Source organism: Etheostoma cragini, chromosome 2 (genome assembly GCF_013103735.1).
Source record: "Etheostoma cragini isolate CJK2018 chromosome 2, CSU_Ecrag_1.0, whole genome shotgun sequence".
NCBI classification, from domain to species: Eukaryota; Metazoa; Chordata; class Actinopteri; order Perciformes; family Percidae; genus Etheostoma; species Etheostoma cragini.
This window is the reverse complement of record NC_048408.1, coordinates 20,311,898-20,335,243: the sequence shown is the minus strand read 5'-3', so window position 1 is coordinate 20,335,243 and position 23,346 is coordinate 20,311,898. Positions and strand designations below refer to the sequence as shown.

Below are 23,346 nucleotides of genomic sequence, written 5' to 3'. Positions count from 1 at the left end.
ACGCTTTGGGTTCTGGTTTTGTCAACCAAACAATCCTAGCTACCAAACATGAAAAGTATCATATCTAGGTCAATTTAAATTCTATCAGCAAAAAGGTTAAGATACTAGTTCAACATTGCCCTACAATGCGCTATGCCAAATTGAGGAAAAAAAATGCCAGTAAGTGCTGTGAAGATGAAGTTGTTGTGCTTGGTGTTTATGTACAACTGCAAGGTCCCTACGGTTCTGTGTGACTTAGCATATTGTTTTCACCTTTTTCTCTATTTTATCCATCTTTGTTGTCTATGCAGTATGAACCCAGAGGTCCAGGCCGGCCTCTCTATCAGCGCCGCATCTCGTCTACCTACCCAGATGAATCGTCTCCAGCCAACGCCCACAATTCCCTTTCCCAGCAGTCCCAGCCCCATACATCGGACACCCAGGACCACCCTCATCCTCACGTACAGCATCATCAGCACCCACATGCCCCGTATGGTTACCCCTCACATGACCTCTGGCCCAGTAATGGTGGGGGTCCCGGCCCGTTCCAGAACATTCCATGTAACGGAGCCGGCACACTCGCTCAGCACCGGGACCTTCTGGGTAAGTATCTCCAAATATACTGTTGTGAGGCATTATGTTCTTTTACACGGAGTTGTTTTGTTACTAAACTATGTATATTCATGTTCCGTTTATCGCAAAAAATCTTGTTGGGGCCACTTTTTTTTAATGTTTCAATCATGTCTTCTATCTGGGACCTGCAGCTTCCAAGGCCCTACGTCAGACGGAGGAGCAGGTGAAGGCCGAGGCCACAGCAGCACAGCAGACACACCCACACGCCCTCAACTCCCTTCAGCACCTTGGACAGTTTCCTCCTCTCATGCCCAATAATAAGCAGCAGCAGCAGCAGCAGCAGCAGCCACCGCCGCCGCCGCCACAGGCTCCCACAGAGGCCAGCCAGGGAGCTCCCAATTTAAGCAAACCGCCCACCATGTCCTATGCCAGTGCCCTCCGCGCTCCACCCAAACCCCGAGCTGTTCGCCCTGAACAGGTCAAAAAGAACAGCGACCCTCTCTCCCTCCTTCAGGAGCTTAGTATAGGAAGTTCAAATGGTAGCAATGGGTATTATTCCTACTTTAAATGAGTGTCACCCCTCCCACAAAAGTAAGTGATAAAATATAAAACTAAACAAAAAAAAAGGCAAAACTGTTTTTAAAAACACAAAAAATATAGTGCAAAGTGCATTTACAAATTGTTTCTATTAGTAGGTTTGTTTTCTGCATTTTGTTTCATTTTAACTTTTTATTTGTAACAGTCATCTTTTTTCCTGTTTCACATATCTGAAGAAAATAAGTATATATAATGAATGCATTACTGTTATATATACATACTCATTATGTATATATGAATATATACTTATATTATCTACACTTGTATATGTACGTAATGCTAAAAAAAAGTTATAAAAAAAATAAAAAAGGCCAGATTTGGTTGACCACTTAGCTACCTGCATATTTTTTCTTCTTGAAGTTGGTTTTGTTGGTTACTAAATAAGTATGTTGAAGTTTTTATCATTTTCTATTCCTCAGTTTTGCGTGGACGTTATGTCTTGGTTTTCATACTACTGTAATTGTGGTAACGAACAAAAGCTAAGTGGTCAACTGACACAAACTACATGGAACAGTGTATAGAAGTAGATACATTTTCCTCTAATCTGTAAATATAAAGAAAATAAAAGACTGAATTGTATGCCACAGACATGTCCTTAAATTCCTGTATCATGCTAGCATTTGCTTTATGAATTATTTTCCATTTGTTGGCTTCTGATCCTTAATTCCTAGACATCCTGGGAATATCTGGGAATTATCTCCAGTGACTTAGTAGTAAATGTGATTTATTTACTGAAAAATAATACAGATATGAATTGCTTAATTTACTTTTTACCATTGTCTCCTCAGCAACAATAGATGCAGTGTGAAAATGTCAAAATAGCAACGACAATGTCATTCCCCCTATTTGTGTTAAGGATCAGAGACCATCAGACATCGCTTTCTATGATAAAATAATCCCAAACTGCTTCGCTTGTGGCCGATGCTCAGTCCTTTTATTTGATTTCTTTTCTTTGTGTCAACAAAAATCTTCACCACGGAAATTGTTTCAATAACTGCTGGGGATATGAAATGTTTTCATTTTTTGTCACTAATTGACATTGAGGGTTTTTTTATTTTTGAAAAAGGTTGCAGTATTAGGGTTTGTGAAAGTGAAGAGAGAGTGAGGTCAGACTGGTGTATCATGATAGGTAAGTTGACACTGAGGATGTGATCAATGCTGCCAGTCAGACGTTTTTGAACAAGCTAAATGTTCAATTTTGGTTAAATCTGATTTATATTGAAACTAGATTATTAGCATTTATCCTGAATTTAGAAAATAGAAGCCCGTAACACACTGTTGTGGCCTTTTATATGATTTGAAATGGCCTGGGTCTTGGTCAACAGCATACTGTATTATTCCAAATGTTGATGCTGTTTATGCTTTTAACATACTGTTGGTCTCACATGTTTCAGTCATAGTTTCCCAGTTTCTAGATACCTTTTTATAGAAGACCAGTTGCCATTTTCTCTGTAAAATAATTGTTTGAGTAATGTGAACCGTATAATAAATAATCACATATCCCACCCATAAGCTAATTGGTCCCATTTCAACCATAATTATTGGTCACTGACTGTAAAATTCAAAGTCTAAAGCATCTTTAATTGTTTTTTTCTAATTTCAGGGTATTCAAAGCAAAGAATCCCCCCCCCCACCCCCCCATAAAAAAAAACACTCTTGAGCTTGAGATTTAACCAAAAGAGTAACTCAGTTACAATACAGTAAGCTGTTCAAAGACGTATGCCTGTTTATGTGTCTTTTTTTTATTTATTTTTTTTAAAGACTGCATAGTAAGAATGAGTCATTAATGTTGTGTATGTTGTTCCTGGTCATTTGGAGAACTACATAATACATATTTTCAGTCTGATTTTATGGATATATCAAAATAAAGCGGTAGATTAATCTCGTTCCCCTTTAATTTAATTGAAAAAGTTCTGGGACTGTGCTTTACATGTGCGACATCCACATTACTTTCTTCTCTCACAACCTAACACCGCTGACGTGCACATGAATTTCACTGCTAACAGGCTGAAGCCCCCCTGCAGGTGAAATATAAAAAAAGATGCTGATACTACATCTGCCAAAGTTGTTCCTTTTTATGATTAAAGCAATGCTGGAGATCCAGTTTTATTATGGTCATCCAGTGCTCGGTCCTGTTATAAGTAATTTGTTTTAATTGTTAAAACACCACTGCCCCATTTGTAAATTGATAAAATTGTAAAAAAAAAGTATCCTGCTGTTTTATGGCTTTTATGCGGCAGTTAGTCATTGTTAAATCTCTCAAAATGTCACTTTCTCAAAAAGCTAGTACCCAACGGCTTATAACTTAGTTTTTTTTTTTTTTATAGTCAGTGGAGAGCTTTGTGGTTTTAATCGTACGTTTTTAAGTTTTGACATTGTAATTCAAAGGTCCAGATTTTTTGACTTGGCGGAGAACAACACATACTTGTAAATATGCATTTTCTAGGTATTTACAAACACGAACTTTGGGATCGCCTCAATTTTGTAGAAGCTGTTCAAAGAAGAGGTATGCCCTTTTTAATTATGCAAATTCACAAAATAATAATTATAGAAATGGACAACTACAACGACCCAGTTGGTAGTTGCAACATCTTGTAACTTTTTAGATTCTTTTTTTTTTAAGAAGGTGTCTGGCTGATTTGACAAAGAGGAGAATTTCTGTTGCAGCTGTTATAAGACTACTTATCTCACTGTACAATACATATTTTTAAGTATATGTTGCTGGATTTGTCCTGTTCTGTTTTCTCACTGCTATACAATAATCAACATGGATTTCTTTTCTTTTTTTTCTATGTGAAGACTGTTTTCTTTTCGTGCATGTTGAGATGACTTGGCTGGTTTTTATCCCTGTTTTTATGAGTTTGTATTGATTTGTGGATTAAAAAAAAAGGAAGAAAAAAAGCTTTTGTTCAATCTACAGAGTCACATTTTGGTATATTATTTGATGTGTACAATAACTTGTGACATTATCAACAAAACTATTATGATATTTTACTAACATGTCAATCAAATATGTAATGGTCATGTAAGTTCTTTTTTTTCTGCAGTTACTTAGCATGGCTGGAGCTGAGGTTGCTCCCTTGTGTGTGTCGTATTTACGAAGCTTTGGACATGTTTGGGACATCATTTGTTCCCCAAGCAGTCGTTGGCTAATCTCTGAAGTTGTGCAATACTAATATTTCACCGCTTCTTCACTTTTATTTATTTTTGAAGCAGAAGAGATTGAGCCAAAGACATTTTAAAGGGATTTTATTTACAAATTTTATCATTGCCAATTTGTTTTTAAGGCTTCATTTTTGTCAGTTTTTTTCTCCAAAATGAGTTTGACAGGATCTTAGCAATGCAACTTAGGGTCTTAAGTCTTGTAATTAAGTTGGATTTGAAAGGTTTTCACCACCCAATATTGTCCCATGAATCATGTACATTTTTTTATTTTTATTTTTTTTTAAGATTCTGTGTTGCCTTTTAAATAAAAAGCATCTTAGGTGTGTGGCGCATGGAAAGGGAGCAACCTTTTGCCCGGCCAGTAGAGAGCACTGTGTTCAGCCTTCTCTCTCTTCTTGTTATCTGTTTGCTCTCCTCTGTTCTTCCCTCGCTGCAGTGAATCAATGGCACACCTGTTCTCCCGGCCTCCCAGTCCCATTGGTTCCTCCCTCGTGGGTACAAAATAATGAATAGATCTGTTTTACTCTTCTTCATTTCAATTGGTGGTGGTTATAATAAAGGTTTTAGACTGTGTTTCAAAGTTTTTTTTCTTTTTTATTTGTTTCTCTATTAAAGTGTTTTTATTGAAATTGCTTGAGTTCTGTTCTTTTTTATCATCCTCTGCATTACACAGCAGTACTGTAGAGAAGTCTTTGCGCCTACATTGAATATATCATATCACTGTGTACATGAATTATCAGGGGTTTCGCTGTAGTTTAAGTAGTAACTAGTTACTTAGAGCAGGAGTCTTTAGGCCAAGGACCCCCTACCTGAAAAAGAGACAGAGCAGGGACCCCCCATTACGTATGTTCTGAAATTGGGGTGCCCTAAATCCTTTACAGATACCTTTTTTGTGGTGCATATAGTTGACGTTCATATATTTACTTATTTTAATGTTAAATATACATGTAGCACAGAAACTCCTTAAGCTTTACTGTATCTGTGGATGGCTACCTCAGTGGCTACCTTACCTACAGGTGGATGAGTCTGTCATCAATGTACAAACAAATAAGCTGATTTATCTTTGTTCATAATATGTTGGACTCATGTTTCTGTATATTTTCAGATGCATCAACTTTTGAACTTTAAAAAAAATGATTAAACGTTATCTTTGGCGGCGTGCAGTAACTCTTGATTCAACCCTAAAAGCTTTCCACCATCTATCTAGAAAATGGCCACCAGCCAACATTCACCTATCCGTTTGCCTTTTTCTTTGGTACATGAAAGTAAAGGAACAAAACACAAAGTGATCTCAAATGTAAGTTTTTCAAAGCTTATCAAGATTTAATTGTGATCACAAAAAGCACATAAAACACACACACACACACACACACACACACACATAACTAAAAACTTGATTAATTTGAATGCCATTTTAAATGAAAATGTCAAAACCATAATTAAGAATATAGAAATTTATTTCAGCAATTGTCACTCCTATTAGTATTCCGGTTTGATTTTTTTTTCTTTTGCTTGTTTTATAGTCAAACATATAAGAAAAGTGACAGTCAAAATTAAGATAATTCGAAAAAAACTAAGTCAATGTTTGCCCTAAACAAGTTCACAACAGCTGCAGGTTTTAGCAAATAAATGTTAAAATACATTATTTTGTCAATTGCTCACCTCTATATAACTGGGACTGCAGCTGTTTCATACAGAAGGTTAAAACTGTCTGGATGAGAGGCTTTCAGTTTGTCTCAGAGCACACACAGCTACAGTACAACTCAACTTCAAGATCACACAGGGACCTGTCAAAAAAATCATGCTTAGCATTACATTCCACAATTAGTAAGCAGGTAAACTACATCTACAGGTAATTTAGTATTGTGATGTACAATTTTGATATTGTGCAAATTAACCTTGCTCTATCCCACATGAATAACTCTACACCGTTCTTGTTCTTTTTTATACTGTCTACCTTGGAAAAGGTGTATACTGTAGTATAGTATAGTTGGGGATAGTGTGGTATAGTATAGTACAGTTTAGTATAGTCAAGTCAATTTATTTGAAGAGCACATTTAAAACGAACCTACCGCATTAAAAATCACAGGCTTATGGTCAGATAGATTAGCAACATCCAGCTCAATATTTTGATGGTAAAACAAGATCCAGTATATGACCATGTTTTTGTGTGGGACCAGAGACAGACTGAGTCAGATTGAATGAGTCCACAAGTTGTAGAAACTGGCTAAAGACTACTAACTAAAGGTTTAGTGGGAGAAATCACTGAAAGGGTTTAGATCACTAGCATGCAGCCAAGTTTCCGTGACCAATAGAATGTCTAGATCACGTAACAGAAAGAAGTAATTTAAAATTAATGTTTTGGGTTGAAAGGGATTGCTCATTCAACAATTGATAGGGATTGTGTGCACAGCACCCGCTGGTCCTATTCAATCATTTGAACAGTCAAGGCGACAGAGATTACCACAGTTGATTCCTCATCTTCTACGGCTGGGGGAGTGATGATGTCCTAGTACATAGTACAGTTTGGTATATTGTAGTATAGTATTGTATAGTATGATATGGTAGTAGTGTCAGTTAAATACGTTATTAACAGCATTAACACAAACCCAATTTAAGGGCGTACATTTTTTAGCGCGAGACTAACGTTCTTTTTGGCCTAGCAAACTTTGTAGTTTTTTAAACATGCTGTTGCAACATCTAGTAATGTTAGAAAAACCACAACACTACAACGGATCTAGCTCAACCGGAAACAAAACAATAGGCACGGCGCACACACTTGGTTGGGCTTGCGAGCCGGCCAAAGAGTAGTGACGTTATGTTTTGAGTAAATGGCGCGAGATGCCCAAATTACGATCGTCGACAGAGACAAACGCCCTGCAACTTCAGAAAACACATGCAAATAGAAAAAACACAAGCAAATTAAGAAAACAACTTCATTATAAAAAACAATGCAAAAGGAAAAGCACACAAACCCTGAAAAAAGAAGCAATGCAAAAAGAAAAACAACTTCATTAATTCTACAACACATGCTGAGCATTCAGCAAACACGCTGCAAATATACACAACAACCAAATACACAAACACGATGCAAATACACACAACACAACCAAAGGCAAACACAACAGAAGTTCTCCAGGCCTTTAAAGGGAGCAGCTAAGTGGAACAGCTAAATCGCAGCACGTCCAGTCTGAAATACCACTTGATGGCCAAGCACACAGCTGATAAGAATTCTCTGCCCCCTTGTTGAAGTATTTTTTCACCCTTTTATTTTTGGGCAGTGTTACACTGTGTGAGGGATTATTTGCTCCAAGGAAGAATGTTAGTGTGAAATTGAACACTACAGTAGGCTATATGCCAATGTTGTTTTTAATTAAAAAAAGAATTCGGGACATTTAGAATAGATAAAAAATGTGTGATAAATGGCAATAAATTGCAAGTTAACTATGACATTAATGCGATGAATCACGATTAAACGTTTATAATCTTTTGACAGGACTATGTGGTATACTATAGTATGGAATGGCATAGTGTAGTATAGTATAATATATTATGGTCTAGTACAGTATGGGATGGCATAGTATTGTATAGTATTGTATGGTACAGTCTGGTTTGGTATGGTACGGCGTGGTATGGTATGGCATGGTATGGTATAGTAGAGCATATGATGGGAAGGCTTCTCAAACTCAACTGCACAACAGCAGCTCAACAGCACCAGCCCACATTCTCTCTTTGCTCCTTGTTTTTTAAGGCTATAACTAACCGACCAGCGCTGTTATTCATACTGTAGAGAGTTTTTTGTCTGCATGGCTTGGCTGGCTAATGTCCAATCTGAAACAAAACATTGTTTTATTATTTACACTTGAAATAACGACAGCTGAGCTGACAATGTCTGCACGTGCAGTCAAAGTTGGGATTGTTTGTGATCTCTGTGCATTTCTTCCAAACAGAGAAAATGCTGTAAAATACTTTGATGCAAATACCAATGTTGCCACGTTTCACTGCGTCATGATGACGCATAAAACCAAACAGAGACTATTTTTCATTCAGTTTGGTTTGGAAGCTGTAAATGAAAAGTAAAAGGCCTTGTATGTGCACCTGCTAAAGCTGAACGTTTTCCAACATGATCATGGCTGCAGACTGTGTGGGTGTTTAGCATTCAGCTTGCCACACAAAGACACACACACACACACACACACACACACACACACAAACCCGCTCTGTTCTACTGCTTTGCTCAAAATCATTTATTTATGATGTTCTTATTTTACTTGGTGATTCTTCATCTTTAAAGGCTCTTAATACATCTTAGAAATATAAAATTTAACATTTGAATTCATATGTCTGGATTTCTCATACTTAATTGATAAGAAATAGCAGTCAAGTATGAGAAGGAGTAAGTGATTCCTTGAGCGATGCCATAGAAAAATCAATGGAGGAAAATTAGATGTGTACAGGATATCATACATAATGCACTACACAAAATCATGTGACGTCCTCTACTGTAGATGTCAGGCCATAACTGTATGCACAATATTCTCAAAATGTAAATTAATCTCAAATCTTAATTTTATTTTTAACTAAGTTGTGCATCATGATGCCATTTGGGAGACCAAACTAGACAATTTCACATAACAGTGGCATGTGATTAATCTTTTTTTGCATTTTTTTTTAAGTACGCCGGCAGTAAATGATTAGAGCTGTAGAGAAAAATGGAAGCATACTAAAAGTACTAACAAATAATTGCAAATGGCATTTGGACCAAGTTTATGAGAAGTAGGCCATGGTGTTTTTTTGGCCTCAGGTCAGATTTGAGCTCTGATCTCCAACATACCCAACAAGTTGTTGAGGAGGGCTGCTATATTTTACACTCTGGGTAGGCATCCAGGATAACGCAAACATTCAAAATTCCGACAGAAGCCCCATATTCAAGTTGTATAATTGCAGCGAGGTAAATCTCCCATCATCGCTACGGTCCATCAAACCCCAAACCAGTTTCTGTCACAACGTTATCCTTTTATGGCCAGCTCTTGTTCTTGAAATGACATCTAACATTTGTAATCAAAACAAAAGACACAGTCACTCTCCTCATATCCTGTGTTCATCTGTCTGTCTAGCTATCACTCGGCTTGATCTGCCTCGGCGTCCATGCAAGTCTCCCATGGATTCCTGGGCATCTGGGGCATGGACAGGACCAGGAGGGCGATGCCAGTGAGAAAGAGGAGGACAAAGCCGGTGCAGGCACAAGCGAAGGACCAGGCATAGTAGTATTCAATCCAGATTGTGTCCTTGCTCTCGATCATGCGTTTGACTGATTGACGCATCACCTCCAGTGAAATAAAGGCACAGAGACCTGGGTAGGAGTGAGAGTTGGGTAAACATCAGTCTGGTAGTACAGCTTGTACTGTAGTAATACCTGTGGTAATGTGCAGATTCCCATGCTCTAACAGGATGTGTAATCATGAAGGCAAAGTCAGGTTTTTGCATTCCAAATTGTGAACACTGCAGGGATATTGAAACTAAGTTGGTTAACTGAACTCACCTGCAAATGCGAAAAACATGCCAGCAGGTTTGAGGAGGTAGTCTCTTCCTTTGCCTTTACCGGTACAAGATCCCATCAAACACAGAGACCCCAGGATGATGAAGGCTAGACTGAAGATCGAAATGGCTGCAGCTGAGATGTTGTACTCTGGAAAGAAAGAGACCATGAGTCTTGTACAATCCAGTGACAACAAACTGACACGTAATTTCACATTGTTCACGTGCGTATTGTATATATTGGAGTGAAATTAAGTTTTTATTTTTTTTATCAGTAAAGCCACAAACCAATCCTTTCAGGAATGCTTTAACTAGGGCAAAACCCAGGTTCTGAATCCACCATTTAATGTATTACTTTGATTCATAAATACAAAGATGGCAAGTCATTTGACAGCACATGACACATCACAACATTCTAGAGATCAATTGTATGGGTGCCCAGATAGCTCAGTTGGCAGAGCAGGTGCCCATGTAGAGAGGATGTTTGCTTCTTGATGTAGCGGGCCCAGGTTTGACTCCAACCTGTGCCCCTTTGCTGTGTGTCATTCCTGCCCTCTCTCCACTTTCATGTCTTCATCTGTCCTGTCAAAATTAAAGGCTGAAAATACCCAAAAGATAATCTTTAGAGATTAATAGTAGGACACTGCTTTAATGAGCAGTATGGACTATTGAAGAGCTGCAAACTCTTGGGTAGTTGGTGACGACAACTAATTTGTTAATAATTAAGTGTTTGAAGCCAAAATTCACAAAAAAATGTTAAGGTTGAGGCCTCTTCAAAACCTTTTTGATATTATTCTGTCACACTCCAATTTGTTTTATAATGTGTCCCAGTATGTTGTCCTGGATCCTTTAGAGATTAGTTGTTTTTTGTAAAACAATTTGGTCTAATGGTGTATTTTTCATTAGTCAAGTCATTAGTATCAGTTTAGGCGTGGAAGATTAGGATGGCCTTGTATGTTTTTCATGTTTTTAACAAATCCAATTACAAAGACCAGACAAGAATGCATTAGTACGTCTTCTGAGACGTGTCTACCTTGTCTGGTGCACCCCAAGCTGTTTGGTTTTCACATGAAGACACAAATCTTGAAATAAGATTCAAATGTAGTTAACTATTTTTTTAAATGCTCAATTATTTCCTAAACATCTTAGCACTGTAGTTTGTAAAAAACAACATTGTTTTCTCCAATGACCCTTCGGTGGTCCAGTGGTGTATGCCCAGAAACTATGACTGAAACACTGGTATCTTTCTACGTCTGCTTTGCTCTTGGAGTTGAGAAACTTTGGTGTTTTAGACTGAGCTAGCCAATGAGCTCCACAGACGGACAGTATCTCAGTGAACACATCGTTCAGGGTGCGACACAACCTCCTCTACTAGAAGAAGATGAAGGCTCTCCCCCCCCAAAGGATTGCCTCTCCCCTAGGCATGGTTCACAGGCGAACAGGCGGCAGATCAAAGGCCTCACATCATATCTGACTCTCTGATCGGAAAAAATAAGCCAGCTGCTGTTCCTGTTACAAAAACGCCCTGCAACGGTAAGCAAATTACATTTATATAGTACTTTTGTGATTTGAATGTAAAGATTATTACCTTCATGATAAGCCTGGTGATGTTCTATCATTTTTGTTATAGTCAACAAATCCCATAAAAAGATCAAAACAGACAAAAAAATGTATTCTACTAACAAGTGTTGCCTGCGCAGCCAAAGCCTGATGTATTTTGTCCTCTGTGCCATAGAACTCCTATTTATCTAAAACCACACACACTGTTGCACTTGGTGATTTGTCCCTTAATTACCATGAACATGGCCACTGTGTTTCATTTTCAGTCAAGCCCACATAATACAGTTCATGTGGATATTGGCACAGTTGTTTATGAAATATATTACAAACCTCCAAATACCCAGATCCATTTCAGCAGCATCCTTGCCTATTCTCACTGTCAGATTTTCATAACACTTCATTTATTTTCTACTTGCGAACTCCCTATGGCAGACACATGTAAGAGCCTTGTATGAATGGATGGCCTGTGGTGACATGTACATCAACAATGCTCATTCAACCTTATGCACCATTATTGTATGGCCAAATGGCTCAGCTTGCAGTGTGTATCTCAAGGGCTGGCCATCAGGGCTGGAATGCTGCATGTGTGTGTGTGTGTGTGTGTTTGTGTGTGTGTGTGTGTGTGTGTGTGTGTGTGTGAGGATGGGGGGGAAGTACCTGTGTATTCTTGCATTATCCTCTCTGAGTTTATGGTGTGGTGTGGGGGGTGTACAAGACTATTCACATTCACACCCTAATAACTGAGTGTGACAGTGCTCCACATGTGCACAGCCCCCCATGCCCACTAAATTGGAAGGCTGTCATACAACATGCGCTGGCTGGGAGCTCAGGACAGTCCCAGTTACAGGGTCACTGGAGAGAGGATAGATGGAATGGAAGATGGAGGGAATGGGGACTAGAACAAGCACACACACACACACACACACACACATACACACACACACACACAGAGTTCTGAAATATTGACTGTACTGCATGTACAGTCATGTCTTGCACTGTTCTTGAGGCACCATGTACTGTATGAAACACTGTCTGCCTTGTGTTAGTACACACACTGTGAATTGTGTGACTTAGTGAGTTAAATTTCACCCCGGCCGGCAACCATCATTACGGAAAGAAAAAGCTGTTACATTTTCAAAAAAGCATTGGTATCCTATGTGCGTCAACATCTGCCAATATCATTTCTGACAAAAAGGTCTGAGGCACACTATTAAAGTATAGATATATCACATGCAGAAAGAGAAGGTTTGGGACACAAAGCTTTGCAAGTAATGACCTGAGGAAGTACATTGACTTTTAGCCAGCTGGACAAAGGGTTGGGAAAAGTTAAATCCAATTGCCTTTCAACCAGGACTCCTTCATGTCCTATGAAGAGTTTTGTCATTGACACCTGCTGTGAGACCAATAATCAGAAGTGAAACATGAATGAAAATCTGAAGCCACAGAGAGCAACAGCAGCAGCAGAAGGTAAGATCAGTTTGGAATACGTGATGCTGCCAGTTTTTTGTTCAACTTCCCACAGACTGGGATGTGCTAAGGAACATATTTCAACAAAAAAAAGGAATTCACTTAGACAGGATGAAATAAAAGTTATCACCTTTGGGGAACCACTAACAGAAACTTACCTTTTTGTGTTTTATATTCAAATATCGCAGCATCCTGCCCTGGAGTGAAGTGACTGAAGTATGTGCAGTTTTCCTCTGTGAAAAGAAAACACGATTTAGTTCAAAGTTACACCTACATGAATCAAATTGGCCTCTTGGACAAACACAACACAACGTTGACATCACCATGTAAAGTGCCTATATTAACACAGCCAGCACAGGCGGAGCAACATTATCATTTTTTTAAAGTTACATGTGTTACCACCAGACTGTAGGTTAATATTCACTTTATTTTAGCTCTGTTTTGGTCTTCACCAATTCTTGAGGGAAATATCTGGCTCTTCAGCTGCTAATTGCTTCACCATATTAACTAGCTTGTCATTAACTGTGTCTGTGTGTAGTTTGATGTGTAGATTTGGCTTTTTAGAGCTTTTGTTTCTGACAATAGCTACTCACTGCTTTTATATTATTGTTGGTGAGAACAATGAGACTAAATCCCAATGTAATGTTTCTGGTGGCTGGAAAACCAAAACAATGAGATTAAAATATGCTATGACGCTCTTTAATTAGCAGATCATGAGCTTTGCAGAGCACATTGCAGAGTAATTTGGTCTGAAATTACATTAAGTTTCAATAATTAAAACTTCAGTGGATTTGATTCAATGGCCTAGCCATGAAATTTCATCACATTAATTAAATGTCCTCATGTGCAAATACATCCTTTATTTATAAAAAGCGAGGGGACCTTAACAAAGGGTCCTGTAGTGGAGAAATGACAACAATTGTTAATTAGTTAATTAAAATGGCACCGTGATGGAAGCCTTTAACTGCTTTCAACTCCGATGACCAGTCTGTTGTGTGAAATATTTCTGCTGTGTGCTCTTTCTTTGATTCACTTACTGTGTTGACTAAAATCTGTCTCTAATTTAAATCAAGTTACCTAAATTCAAACAAATTTGAGCTGCTGGCAAATAAACAAAATCATTATCAAAGTTGTCATGTCATGAACAGCTTTTGTTTGCTTTTGTTGTAAACTCATGTTGTTTTGGGCTATGTATTCTTCCTCTGCCGAACCACTTCACTCACTATGGTCATTAATAGATGGATGGATAAATTCCGGTCATCAAGCTTTGCCCCAAATACATTTGCACCATATGTTTCATATGCATATGATACTTTGAACACCTCATGCTGTCTAAGATTTTTCTCATTGTTTTTACTAAAGCATCTTACATATTGGCCTGCCCATGGATATTATTATCACTGAAGTGGTTCCATGATGCCATGCAGATCCTGTGCTGCTTTGTATGATTTGACTGACAAAGTAGTAATGATTACAACCCACATTAGAATAATTGTTGTTTTTTGAGCAGATGAAGTGTTGAGCCTTGGAGATTTGCACAAAGCCAGGCCGTTTTTATGTGATCATCACAGTTGATGATCACGTGATGCTATGCCAAGTGTATGAAAGACAAAACAGATTTGGTTTCCAGTCAGATCTTGCTAAAATTTGACTTATATCATACCACATACTAATTCAAGGGTTTAAACATGTATACATTGGTACAAATAGTTGATCAAGTGCACACAATGTGGCTCATACTTAACATCTGAGGCATCACTACTTGAAAAAAGAAGACTATCGTGGCATATATAAACAGATGGTTTTGGATGATCATAAGTGCAAAGAGAATGCGAAAGTTTTAAGACATGACACCACATCATTATGTCTCTTAATCTCGATCAAGGGCAAGTGCACAGCCATAATCTCAGTTATGCTATGAGGTCTCCACTCACATGCATGCTCCTAATTCCCTTTTACATACAGTCTTACCACGGGACATCAGTGAAATGCTTTCATGTGAAAATATGCAGTACTGCATGGTATCGTATAACTGTGAGAGCTTGATGAGCCGTGCTCAAATGGTAGATCATTTTCCAATGCATCCTTGAAACCTTGTAAATAAGTTAAAAGGAATGTCAGATGGCTCTGCCAGGAAATAGCACTGAGTTACTTGATATAACAAACAATACAAACAATATCTCTGAATCATATTTTTCCAAGCCAAGTCAACATGACATTGTTTACAAAAAAACCTCCTTTGACATTATAAGCTTTTAATGATATGGGCCAACACAAAAGAAAATGTTTTTTATAAATGAGGGCAGGAAAAGGCCATATAAAACAGAAGTTGTTACTAAGCAACAAGCTTCACTGTTTTCTCTGTAAAAGTCACATATGAGGGTGTAATCTAGTAGTTTGTCAACTAGTTGTGCTTCCAAGATAAATCTTGTATTCAGCTGAAAAGTATCTTTGAACTTCCCTCATTTCCCGAAACTGTGAATATGCATGTTTTTAAGAAAATGCAAATCCACCGCTAAACTCAACTTTACCACTTCTCTGTCACGCCAGACTCTTTCAATGGCAGGAAACATGGTCTCATCTGGGCCTAAGAAAAGATTTATTTTTACATCCAACATTAAAAAGTCTAAGAACTACCAGCGGGCCAAGTGGCTCTACATTTGCTAAACCATGTGTGGTTTGTTATGTAGGCCTATGTTTAAGTGGAGCCAATCATCATGTATTAAGCCTTGGAGCGGAACATCATTATTGGTATTAGGATTATTGGGATCATTATTGGTAACAAATAACTTTATTCCCACATGTGACTGGATGTGTTTTATGTGCCTAGTTACACACTTTTGTGCTATCTTTAACTGAAAGCTCCAACAAAAAGATTTGAGAGACAAGCTGGTGGTCATATACTAATCTCAATTCATTTGTAGAAGCACACTGGCGCAGGCAAAAACACTCACACGCACTGCTGCACCACTTGTTGCTGGTCCTCGTCCTGCTATGCTCTGCTGACAAGCTCTCTAAAGCCTCTCTTGATCATAATAAAGCCATCCATCGTCGTTCCAAAGATCAGGAAGGACATCGGATTAGCAGCAGTTCTGCACATCACAGATCACACTTTTTATAGCTTTGGTGGGCCCTTTCTGCTTAGTTTGTCTTTAGCGGGAGCAAAGATTGGCCCAGAACTCTGAGACCAGGTGAGAACTGTAAGACTAGGTTTTTTTACTTTGTCTGCTTTCCTTGGGTGTCAAAACCTTCCTCATTCTTAGGTCTATCAGCTAACACAAGTGAGGACATCTCCAATTATGTTGTACATGCCACTAAAATATGTGTATTTTACAACAAAGTCTGGCAGGTTTAAAACATTTTCAATAACTCATGTGCAAAATGTATTAATTCAAGGAAATTATGTTTAGATTAACCCCACATTTTACTCCACACTTCTGATACCTGTCGGGCTCTGTAAGTTTATACAGAGCCCGAAATTTCTTACATGGAGCACAATCCATGTAAGAAATTTTTAGCTTTGATACTGCTATAAAACCCAGAGAAGCATGTGGACACACGTCTATATAAGTGTTAAAGACACCACCTGCCACTCCCAATCCCCATATGATGCCTGTCCCTGGGTTGGAAGGTATTCTGAGTGCCTATAAAGGCAAAATACCAGTGGTACCACTTTTTTAGGGAGTGTAAAGTAATTTGAGTGACTGTGTGGGCTGCACGGAGACGTGAAGCTGCGAGACGGTCTTGTGGGAACAGTTTGGTGGGACAGTAGGCCTCAGAGCTATGCCTGACTCTTCCAGACGGCCCCGTCACTCAGAGGACATACACTCGGCGTGAACACTTGACCCTCACGGCTACCACCCAAGAACAGCTGGGTATTTACGTGGTATATATTTAGAACCACAACCGCTTTCTGAGCAGTTTGCACAATGTTATTAAATAAATCCCACCCTTTTTTGTTCCTGTTACCATGGAGAATACATTAAAGTAACCCGTTTTTGTATGCTGTGGCTAAGAGGAGCATTGTAATAAATTATTTAATCTCTCACAGAAGCTCAAAAAGTACAAAAAGAGATTCCAACGTGAAAAGAAAGCAGGACAACACAAAGTATAGAACCTAAAAGTAAAATAGCCCACAGGTAAACTTTATTTCTTTGAGCTGAAAGGACATGTAATGTAAGTCTGCGCATGAAAGTTTTTCTGAGATTGTTTCACCATCTGCATATTGTTAGCAGTAGATGAAACAACATCTAATCCTATATTTTCCAGATAAGTGCCTCACAGCAAGAGGGACCTCCTCATATTGTTTAACTCCAGCTTTGGATCACAGGTTGAAACCTCTCTGAAGACGTGTGGCTATAATAAACAACAACGTTCCTGTCCAAATACAGCAATTGATAGCCGGAAGAAACCCTTGGAGACTGATGGATTTACTTACTTCTCGAATGAAGGCTGTCAAGACGCCATCACATGTACTGTCGTAGACATGAAAGCCTTTTGGCAAGTGAAGATGTGCAAAGAACTAGAAGATGTTCTGGCTCTTTGCATATAACATAGCCTAATATATTTATATTGAGATATTACAAACTAACTTTCCAAACGTTTATAGATCACCACTTTCATGCTGTATGTATGTGCAGATAAAAACTCTAGAGATATTTGTCACTTGGCTTTGCAATCGAATTTGCAATGAATTGTCTACATGCCTGCGTGGGCCGAGCTGATTTAGTATATTCAGCACATACCTGCCATGTTTGCACTAGTGGACCACCCTCAGACATTGCATCTGCTCCTGGAATGGCCCTGCAGTGCAGACAGTGTTCGGGATTCCCCAAAAGTCTAACAGCCACCACCGGCGCCTCTCTGCTTTGTGAGTTGTGCAAATTTGGGGGGAAGTTGAGAAGGCTAATCAACATAAAGCGACATGCAGGGTCAGATCACAATCCACAGTTGGATAATGGTTTCCCAGGTAACAGTCAATTTGCCAGCGTGGTTTTACAGATGAGTGACTCATACAAGCCATTGAGACATGAGTGACTGCTAGACAGCAATTGCTCAACACGGTTACATCCATTATATTCAACCACAGTCTGTTTTTCTTTCAAGAAGCTGCAAGAGCACCTGTTAACATATAAAGTTGTTGCCATTTGTAGCAAGGTAAGGTCTTGTTGTGCTACGTAGGACATATTATCTGATCACATTATGTCAGCATTATTAAGGACTGGGGTGGGAGAGGGAGATCATTTATCTATAAATAAAGTATTAATACCACAACCTACTCCATATTGTATTCCAAAGTACTATAACTGTCAGCAGCGTGTGATTAGGGACTAATTATAAAGAAAATAGTGACAGTATTTTGACACGGTTGTTGATCTAGAAGAGTTGGGACAGAAGTCTTAATGAGTGGAGAAACTGATTCAATTAAACCAAATAACTCAATATATGTGTGTATAATTGTTTCTTTCTAATTGTAATTCTGCCTGTAATTACAGCTACATAGAAAAACCCCATTTTACATGATTTTTTTTCAGCTGAACGTTTTACACTAATAATGAATTGGAATGTATTGAATGTTTACCAATTGAAAATGTTGTTGCTTTGTAATTATTAATTAAATTAAAGACATTTCCTTTTTTTCACTTATAAATTAATAGGGAACTACGGAATCTATAAAAGGAAGTGTTACCAATGGAAATACTGGATTATCTGAAGTACCTCAAAACTGTATTTAAGTATGTTCTTAGTTCCTCTTGGGACTCCATTGTTTATGTTTGGCCATGTCTGGTTGATGTCACATACAGTATACGGTGGTCTGGTTAAGTCTTGACAGTTAATTGATAGCTTCCTATCAAGGCCTTGTCAGAGGGTCTGATCTGGCTGGATGTTGTTTCCACCCTCACCCTCTGGCTTATTCAAAAGAGGGGCAGAGACGAGCATCACCCAACTGAACAAAGACCAGTAGCAGACTTGCAACCAACACAAGATATCAAAACATGGGCTGCACTCACAAACTAATGTGTTAGACCGAGGCAATTCAACACCACTGACGACTAACAACGGAGAAATTTGAATTATTTCCTATGTTTCAGACAAAAAATCAACTAGGACAACTATTTTCTGTGTCAAAAAAAGTTTAATACATTATGGAAAGCTCAATGCATGACAATCAGAATATAATCTTTCTTCTGTTTCATGAGTATGTTTAAGGATTTTTAAAATGTCATATCCTGCATCAGGACCTCTATTCTTAGAAGCTTCCTACCTCAGAGCTATGGGCCGGATTACATAGAGACACCTCACAGTCACAGACAAACATTATTCATACAGTAGCCTAATGTAATTTTATCTGCCAGTTAGAAAACAGTTTTACTTAGATTTGTCTTACCTCCAGGCAGGCTGATGGGTCCGCAACCATGCCCCTGCTCAAAGTTTTCCGAGCTGATGTAAATATACTTCTTGCACAGCCTCCACAGACCAAAGTGGGCCGCTTCGCAAGTCTCGTTGACTTTGTTCACCTGTGGGCTCAGCACTGCCCAGTGGTCCGTTACCACCGCTGTGAACATGCAAGCCATTCCCACCAGCAGCACGAATATGGCAATCTTTATCTTTGTGCGCTTGTGCATGTTTCCAGGTAGTGAGATTTCTCTTTAGTGAATTTCCTTCCCGATATGAAAAAGTATGTATATATCTCAATAAAATTGGATGTTCTGCAATGTGAACACACAGAATATGTGTCCCAGGGTCTTCTTTTCTCAGTGACTGCAGCAAGCTTCCCACAAAGTCTCTTCTCCTTTTCTCTCCCCGCCTAAGTGTCTTCTCTCTCCCTGTCGCAAATCTGTGCCTCTGGTTCGAAGGGAAAGGGACCAGACTGCTCTGCCCTAGTTTAAAGTTCACTTTCCCCTACTCACTATGAGTTGCTGTACAACTGAGGGGATGCAAGTTTAGACTTACAGCTGTTGAGTTAGATCAAGAAAGTTGATGACCAAACCAACTGTCTGGTGGGCAATGGGTGTGGGGAATGATGCATGTGTTGGTAGGTGTTTTGCTGGGGAGATTCTATAAATGTGACTGGTGAGTCTAGTTGTCAGGCTCTCTGCGTCTCCGATTACAGTGCCAGTGGGTAGAGATTTTTAAAGTGCCACAATAAGTGGACTCACATAAACAGTTTTTATGTGTGCAACTTTCAAAATGGATTATTCAGCATTGTAAGAATAGTTTTCCTTACATTTAGTTTCCATCCATCTACAGTGGCTGTGTTTTCACTCTTGGCCTCACCACAACACCGCCTCGGTGTGGATTTGTTTCTGTAAACTGTTTAAAAGGATAGTGTAGATGTGTATACAAAGAGCAGCAGCAAGGCTCCAGCTGTCAGACAACAGTAGAGTTTCCCTGATGGAACAATATTGCTTTTAGTAATTCCTGTCAGGATGCTCACTTAGCACTATGTCTTATAGTCCAGAGAACAACTGTTTCTTTATTGAGATGCCCAGTGCCATGTCTACAGTCAGAAATGGTTGTAAAAGGTGAAATAAATAACGACATGCATCTCTTAACTGATGTTATTAAGGATTATTGATTGTACTGTATGAGGGATCATGAATGAAGAAGTCACCCTAAAGGTCCTATAGTATAATGCCAATCTGAAAAAACCCACTGGTTTCCATATTTGTTTTGCCTTTGTAAAGTGCATTGGGTTGCCTGCAAATGAGGCTATATGTATAGGTTGAACAGACAGGTACAGTGTTGAGTGCACTGTTGTTTTACTATTATTTCCCTGCTCGGAAGAATTGGTGATTACAAAAAATGTCAGATATAATTTGAGGATGTGTTTAGAACTCTTCTGTAGCTCCAATGCCTGCCTTGTCAACTTTTGCTTCAGCAAATTATACTTATAATTATACAAATTTTTGTTATACTGCACATTGCTTCAGTTCCTCTTTTCACCCTGTGTGTTGAGCTCTCTGTTTGATGGGAGCACACGCGCAGTAACTAGGTACTAGAAGGCAGCTGTTCTCAATGGCAAAAAAAGCATGTAAATGCTACAACACACACAAGTTCACTCTAATCCACAAAAGAAATCGAATAGAACTACATACATAACCCTTGTCTGCAGGTATTCCATGCAAAGTTGAAAGTGTGCCAGCATTTAGAAGAAGTCTCCTGGCTAATCCTGCCTTGTACTGACCAAAGTTTTTGAAAAAGCTAGCTACTGGTATTAGCTAAAGTGGTTAGCACACACCAAATGTTTCGGCCAATGACGTAGATGACTTTGGCGATTTTGACCTGCTCACCAGGTTACATTCAGAAACTTGTATCTCACTCAAAACAACATGGGACACAATTTATTTATTTTTTCATAATATGGGCACTTTAAGCTGCTTTAATTAAAGTGCCCATATTATGCATGCTTGTAGACAGGAACTCTTACTGGAACACTTGAAGAACCAGAGCCATTGTTAGTGTTATTAGTAACACCTGTGCTTTTTCCATTAGGGGAGGGGGGATACAGAAAACGTACTTTCAATTATAACCCAAAAGGTGTGCTAGTCCCCTTGACAACTCCCCTACAGTTAATCGCAGTGGTGCGTCCCTGGTTATCTTTTTTAAGCCCTGGCCTATATAACGTTTTTTTTTTTAGGATTGTGACCCACTTCCCCTCGGGGTGAGCACAGGTGCCAGTGAAAGTGAATAAGTTGTGACGGCAACAAAGTACAACTTGACAAAATCATTGCAAACCTACACACCCAGGACAACATATGCCTGAGTGCGTGCTCCTGCTGAGGGATCTGTCAGTCATCACCGCAAACGATACTCAACCACTTGTGTCCCAGAAAGTATTGTAGTAGTTTCTTTCCATAGATCCTCAATCAAAATATCAAACAGACATTTAGGAAAAGAAATGCTATTATTTAACTTTGTACCATGTTTTGGTTTTGTCAATGCAAACAAGGCCTCTAGTCAAACAGACTATGTTACGTAGTCGAAGTGTGATTTGAACAGTTCTCATATAACATAGCTAATGGTTTAAATGTGTAAATGGTCTATTAAGAAAACAAAAGTAAATAAGGTACCAAATGTGATAAAAAGGAGATAGAAAGAATTATAATTTTTTTTTCTTTTTATTCTGTACTGCTACATGTAGATTGTTGTTTTTCTTATCCTGGATTTAGTTTGGTTCCAAACCTTACCGACTTTGGCAAGCCTGTACCAGTGAGCAACATTCTAGAGAACGTTTGGACGCAGTGTGGCCAGCTGTGTTGGATTCTCTTCTACAGAGTGACTGAACTGATTTGTTTCCAGATTCCAGGTTTTGGATTCCATGGATTCCAGATAAGGAACAACTGAATGTGTCACAGACATAATAAATTATAAGGAGCAAACTTGAGATGTTCAATTTCCAGTCACTCTTTTTTAGTGTAAGAGTAATTTATTGGCACAATGATACATTACAAACCTCTCATGGGAATAATTAAAGAGACTTTGTATTTACAGGCTTGGTAGTACAATATATATTATATTGTTGATACGCCCTATATGTTATCATATCATTAAAACTAAGTCTTCAACTGAAACAGACAACACAAATGTTCCAAGAAGACAATAGGTTGGGGGGTTTTGTGCAAGAAGTTTATTAAAAAAAGCACTATTATGAATAAAATTTACTCTGAAAAGAATTCTACATAAATCTATCTTCACCATTCTCCCAATTATGACTTTAACTATAAACACAAACACATTTCATGAGTATTCTGACTTGAACTAAAATAAATGGTGTCAGAGGGCCTGAATTCTCTTGTGTATTTTCAAATTCGTCATTTTAAATTATTTGATGTTATTCATCTGGTTGCCTTAATATCATCCACAGTTTCTTTTTGTTGGTTATGTGTTATGCAATGTAATGAGGATAAAACAACGTTTTTATTCTCTTCTTCTGTAATGTGTGTTTAAATGGTTTGTTCACAGGTTTACGGTAAGTGATGTTTGCTTGTTGTCAGATAACCTGCATTTGTATATATTTATTACAAATCACCATGCAAGTTTGTCGTTTTTCATGTTTCATAGCAGAGGAAAAGGGTTAAACTCCAACTGCTGCTGGCTTTATCCAGTCTTAGCCCAGTGACACTTGTCATGCAAATGGATGTCTGTGGTTACTGAATCGACCACATGGCATTGATGTATATCAACAGGGAGCGAGGAATCAAGCCCCCTGCTGGGAGGAATCTTAGCCACTTTAAATTTTCACAACAAACTTGGAAGGTGAGAGAGTGTCTGTGAGACGGAATCTCTCAGGAGAAAATATTAAACTAACATGTACTGCTGTTGAAATGATTTCATCAGAAAAAAAAACTACAGACCATTATGGGATCACACCAGCCTGACACCATTACAGGAACACAGAAGTGTGTGTATGTGTGTGTGTGTGTGTGTGTGTGTGTGTGTGTGGGGGGGGGGGGGGGGGGGGGG

The 23,346-nt window shown here is 38.6% G+C and overlaps 2 protein-coding genes across 3 annotated transcripts in view; one reads left to right on the top strand and one right to left on the bottom strand.

Annotated features, from left to right (window-relative positions):
- helz (helicase with zinc finger) overlaps positions 1–2,782 on the top strand; it is a 57,649-nt gene extending 54,867 nt beyond the window's left edge. For both annotated transcript variants that reach the window (XM_034888318.1, XM_034888309.1), the window contains exons 32-33: positions 291–582; positions 744–2,782. In XM_034888318.1, coding sequence (XP_034744209.1) covers positions 291–582; positions 744–1,123 — 672 coding nt within the window. In that variant the 3' untranslated portion in view covers positions 1,124–2,782. The remainder of the gene's footprint in view (positions 1–290; positions 583–743) is intronic.
- Positions 2,783–8,540: 5,758 nt separating this feature from the next.
- On the bottom strand, positions 8,541–19,885 carry LOC117960532 (voltage-dependent calcium channel gamma-1 subunit-like). Its single transcript, XM_034898479.1, has 4 exons — positions 19,268–19,885; positions 13,038–13,112; positions 9,857–10,003; positions 8,541–9,667 (listed from the first exon to the last, which is right to left on the bottom strand). Exons 1-4 carry the CDS (start codon positions 19,503–19,505, stop codon positions 9,435–9,437), a joined length of 693 nt encoding a protein of 230 aa, XP_034754370.1. The 5' UTR covers positions 19,506–19,885; the 3' UTR covers positions 8,541–9,434.
- Between the last annotated feature and the right edge of the window lie 3,461 nt (positions 19,886–23,346).